The sequence below is a fragment of the Bubalus kerabau genome, chromosome 3, assembly GCF_029407905.1.
Source record: "Bubalus kerabau isolate K-KA32 ecotype Philippines breed swamp buffalo chromosome 3, PCC_UOA_SB_1v2, whole genome shotgun sequence".
Taxonomy (NCBI): domain Eukaryota; kingdom Metazoa; phylum Chordata; class Mammalia; order Artiodactyla; family Bovidae; genus Bubalus; species Bubalus kerabau.
In genome coordinates, this window is record NC_073626.1 from 74,372,047 (window position 1) to 74,377,074 (window position 5,028).

At 52.9% G+C, this 5,028-nt stretch overlaps 1 protein-coding gene across 1 annotated transcript; it reads right to left on the reverse strand.

Moving 5' to 3' along the window:
* Positions 1 to 3,735: 3,735 nt before the first annotated feature.
* On the reverse strand, positions 3,736 to 4,696 carry HOXD12 (homeobox D12). The gene is made up of 2 exons (XM_055574725.1): positions 4,126 to 4,696; positions 3,736 to 3,974 (listed from the first exon to the last, which is right to left on the reverse strand). Exons 1-2 carry the CDS (start codon positions 4,694 to 4,696, stop codon positions 3,736 to 3,738), a joined length of 810 nt encoding a protein of 269 aa, XP_055430700.1.
* Positions 4,697 to 5,028: the final 332 nt, after the last annotated feature.

The window sequence follows — 5,028 nt, forward strand, 5'->3', positions numbered from 1 at the left end:
TCTTCACAGCCCGCAGCTCCGCGAGTGGTAGCTTTCGGCGCAGCGCCCGGACGCGATGCGGTAATTTTGAGCCACCCAAGATAAGACACTAACTTGACCTTAACTTTGTCAGGGCGCCCCTGGTATCTGGAGAACGTGAACAGACACTGTCTGGCAGCTCTCGTAAAAACTGACTGGGGAAGAGATTCTGAGTCATTTCATTTATTGCCACTACAGTTTTGCAAGAAAGCTTTTCCTCCCTGCCAAACTTTAATTATTTATGCTCTTTTAGGAAACGAAAGAAGAGGAGAAACGCAGGGAAACACCCAGAGCCTGTCCCTTCCCTGAAAAGTCTTCGGAATGGGCTCCCTAAGTCAAGTGACCGAAGAACAAAAATGTGGGGAGATTACCTTTGTCCAAGGACGGTCGGACAGCCGGTGTGCCCCCCGCCCCCACTAAGGGGGGGGTGGGTGCAGCTGGAAGAGGCGGGGTGAAGGGGCACACCCTCCCCCCACCCCCACATACATGAATATTTACAACGGTTCTGGGTTTCTCCTCCACGCGCCCGCCTCCCGGAAGCCTCTCCAGCCCGCCTCCCTTGGGGAGAGCCCCCAGGCCTTAAAAGCGTCTCTTGGCCGGGCCTCTGAGCTCTCAGCCGGTTGAAAGCCAGACCAAGCCGTTTTTCCTTGTTTAAAAACCTTTTCTTTGGTCAAGAGGCCCGCCTGGACTGCAGCATTTCGGAGGACGCATTTGTCTTTGTGCGAGGGAATGTTAAACACTCAGATTTCAGCATTTTGCTGGGGTATTTGTTTTTTGTTTTTTTTTTTTTTTTTTTCAGATTTCATCGTGCTTCCAAATCCCTGCTGGGACTTTGGTTAGGAAGGGAGAAAGGACACCACCGCCTTTATATTCGTGTGGATCAGCAAAAGGGATGGATTTGAAAAACACTATTGAAGCTCCAATCAAGAGACAAAATATTACACTTAGAATAATTTCAATCTCTTTGGGGAGTGGTCTTCATGAATATCTCCTTCCATCCTACATCCCAGGCTAAAGCGAAAGAACACAATGATATAATGGCGTATATTGCAGAGAAAATGGTCTCCCTGTGTTGTCTTAGGGCCTTGGTCTAAGTCCGGTTCCCTGGCCCTTTACCCAGCCGGCCATACCTAAGGTCCGAGTGTGGCCTCTGCCTTTGTTTGGTTATTTTGAAGGGGGCAAACCTTACCGGACTCAGAGAGACTCAGTTCTGATACCATTGCCTCCCTGAGCCCTACCAGCATTTCTAAATAATAGGGCCTCCCTCAGCAGCTTCTTGCTTCATTTTTCTTTTTTTAAAAGGAGCTGTTTAAAATATATTTCATCAGATTTGCTTCAGAGAAGGGGAGTTGGAACCATTGAATGCTCAAAATTAGAGACAACGTTTTTCTAATTCTTCCACTTGCTAAAAGCTACTAATTCTCTAGTTTCCATCTCTGAGCTAGCAGGGGGCTGGGGTCTGCAAGAGCTCAGAATACTGAGCAGGCCCCAGGTTTCCTGGCCTGGTTTAGAAGCTCTGAAGACCTAGAGAGTGCCGGGTCCACATTTGCTAAGGGAGGCTGCTGGGCTCCTGGCAGAGGGACCAGTATGGAGGATTTCCACAGGACGTAGCCTATTCACAAGAAGCCTGACTGGAAAAACATGGCAGGGAGAGACGTTTTGTATTGAAGTCCAAGGAACCTCATATCTTGGCAGCCCCCTGATAACAGCAAGCTTCAAAGTTTGAGAATTTAGGCAAAATGCAGAAGTCCCGGCCAGCAACAAACCGAGGGTTCACTTAGTGTGTGGGACATGCTGAAAGTTGCTCATGGTTCCCCTACCTTGGTATTTTATATGTTTTGTTCATAGGCTTTTATACACCATTTCCTGACTGACTTGGAAGCCATTTTCTCATTTAATGAACAGTCAAGTCGACACCCATAGTGAAACAGCAACCAGGAAAGAAAAACGAATTTGGTGACCTGAAATACATTAGAAGAGAATCTGACACATTTTGAAAAACTGACATCAGTCCTGTGACAGCTTGACTGGGACTTGGATATTTATTTCCACTGAAAACATTTCTGTATGTCTGATAGATACAAGCTATTGTTTTTGACAAAATAAACAAAACACGTACAAAAATTATTAGATAGCAGAGAAAATGCAATTCATCTAAACATCAACTGAGGTCAGTTGGGCTGAGGCTCAGGGTGCCCCATGAGGTGTCCATTCCAGATCTTGTACTGAAAATTCTTGGTCTTTCACTGAGAATAAATCATCATCGTACTTTTGAGAAAAAATCTTCAACTCTTTGGCTGTCGTGCATCTCACTAGAAGAGAGGGAGCTATTTCTCTGAAGGAGGTGGAGAAGGGGCAGAGATGAGAGAAGGAGCTTGGGGGGGTCACTGAAATCAAGGCAAGACACCCCAACACACCCAGGACATCTCTACCTGGCATTCAGCAACCCCAGCCTCCACAGAGCAAGCCTGCCAGGGCCCATAATCTCTCAGGCTCTGCTGGAGCAGGTCAGACATGGCCTCAGAAAGAGCACAGCAATGGGGCCCCTGGTGAATCTGGTGGGCGGTGAAGAGAATGAGGAGAGAGAACTTCTGCTTCTCTCTGCTTGGTTGAGAGAAGAGAGGGGGCTAAGGATCTGAAGGGCCTCCTTTCTAACCCTCCTGATTTCTGGCTGGTGGGAGAGACTTCACCTCTCCCTGCAGTGGTTCATTACCATAATTCAGGAAAGAAAGGCAGACCAGTGGACACCTTTTCCCACCTCTCCAGGAAAGCCTTATGGACAGGCAGAATGTAGGACCCCCCCCCTTTCCTGGCTCACTCCCACCTCCCCCTGGATGTTTCCCTTCCTCCTGGTGCAACTCAGCCTCAAAGCCAAGTAGGAGCTTGCCTCACCAGAGTTCAGCTCTGGGGGTCCAGTTACAAAGTGGAGGGCTCTAGCATAGGTATGTGTGAGGATGTGGGAGAAATGGGGATTTTACCAGTCCATCTGGAGATTGCCATTTGCTGTGGAGCCCCAGCCTCCCTCATCCCATCCATGGGAAGGAAGTGCCCAATCCATTCAGCCCAGCTGGAGGGGCCAGCCCAGCCTGGACTCCGAGGTGTCTCTGGAGTTTGTCTGGCCACCACGCCCCCTTACTCCTTTTTCCTCCTGAAGGTCTAAGGTGGCTACTGTCCTCCCAAGGGAGAACGGTGCCCTTTCCTTCCTCCAGAGTCAAGATCCTGGATTTGCCACAAGGAGTTTGGCTGTAAAGAGACAGAATTGTGCCGTCAGCCCTTTCTACTCTGCCAGGGAGGTCTTCCTAAATTCAGTTTCACTCTGAGCCCTAGTTAGGTGCCTGCTGGACGCAGAAAGGGCTGGGGAGGAGGAGATAGGGAGACGAATCAGGTGGAAGCAGAAATGCTAGTACAAAGGCGCTAAAGTGAATCCGAGGGATAGTACCCCAGCTAAGAGTTAGGACAGGTGACCCTAGACTTCCACTCTGGAAACCTCAAGGCCGAGGCTGCGACTTCTGCAGGTTTCTCTGAGAAAGGGGGAAAGCAGGGCCGCTTAACTGGCCAGGTTTCCAAACAAATCTCCTGCAGGCTTCTGGGGCTGCTGTCTGAGAGGGAGGGTACCTGGAACCAGTGGAGAAGGAGCAGAAGAAAAAGCCCCATCTTCCTTCACGGCCAGGCCTTGAAAAAAAGGCAGGCCCAGCTCGGCCGGGGACACACACGGGGCTAGTACAATGCCAGCGCCTGCTCGCGCAGTACCACGCGCTTCTTCTTCATACGCCGGTTCTGGAACCAAATTTTGACTTGCTGGTCGCTGAGGTTTAGCCTGTTGGACAATTCCTTGCGCTTCTGCCGGTTGATGAATTCGTTGAGAAGGAATTCGTTCTCCAATTCCGCAATCTGCTGCTTTGTGTAGGGTTTCCGCTTCTTTCGGGCCCTCCCCGGGGCCGCCCCCCACGTCAGGCCTGCAACACAGCCCCAACCCAAGTCAGCCCGGCCCGCTCCCAGTTGCCTGCCCACCCCTGGCGGCTTCCCTCCCTCTACACACTCTCCCCAGCACCCCACCTCCCACCCCGGCCCGGGGAGCTTTGCTCGGGGAGCCTGGCCACCCTTTACCGTCGGGCAGCGAAGGTCGCAGGCAGGAGGCGACGCCCGCCTGCATTGTCATGTTCAAGTTGAGCGGGCCTTTGGCGTCGTCCTTGAAACCGGCGGAGCAGTGTGTCCCCTCGAGCAGGGTTGAAGAGCCCGGCGCGACGCGGCCCATACCCGTGTAGTCGTATTTGGCCGCTTTGAGAGCAGCGGCCGCAGGGGCCAGACTAGACTCCGGGATGAAGGGCGGCCGCGCACGGCCGCGCTCCTCCGGCCCCGCGGCCGCGTCGGGAGTATAAAACTTGGCCTGTTCTTCGGATCCGTCCTTGGCGCTTAGGGGCTGCAGGCCGAGAGGCCCAGAGCCAGCCAGGTAGGGCTGGGGAAAGCTGCCGAAGGCGGTGGCACCAGCAGGCTGCGCTGGGGCGCAGGAGGCGGGCGTGGTGGCCCAGGGCAGCGCGCCGCGTGGGTACGAGATAGGGGGAAGCGCGGCCAACTGGCCGCCATTCGGCCGCAGGTTGGAAAAGTAGAAGGAGTCGGGCGACTGCAGATTCAGAAGCGAGCCCACATAGCCCGCTCTGTAGAGACTGCGCTCACACATCTCCAACAAAGGGCTTGGGCTGCGCTTGCAGCAGTATTTAGTTACAACCGGGAATAAGAGGGACAGGCTCAGACGATTGGACGAAACTTCGCCTGCAGGTTCTTCAAAGCCGGTCATTTCAGCACCGCCTACATCCCCCGACCCATTTCCCTCGCCCCCGCCCCCATTCAGGGTATTATGATAACACCCGCAATATTCGATGGCGAAGGACGAGGTTGCCAGGCCGAGCCAAGTCATACTGAGAGAAGATGGAAGCCTCTTTGAGTTTCCTGGACGATTTCAAGAGCTGGGGGGCATTGGGCATCGGGTACCTCTGCCTTAATGTCCCTTGG

Bases quoted from the DNA above. Each gene is read 5' to 3' on its own strand.
- HOXD12 (XM_055574725.1), bottom strand. From the start codon at position 4,696: ATGTGTGAGCGCAGTCTCTACAGAGCGGGCTATGTGGGCTCGCTTCTG. The intron at 3,975-4,125 runs GTAAAGGGTGGC...GCTGTGTTGCAG, and splicing joins GCGACCTTCGCTGCCCGACG to GCCTGACGTGGGGGGCGGCC.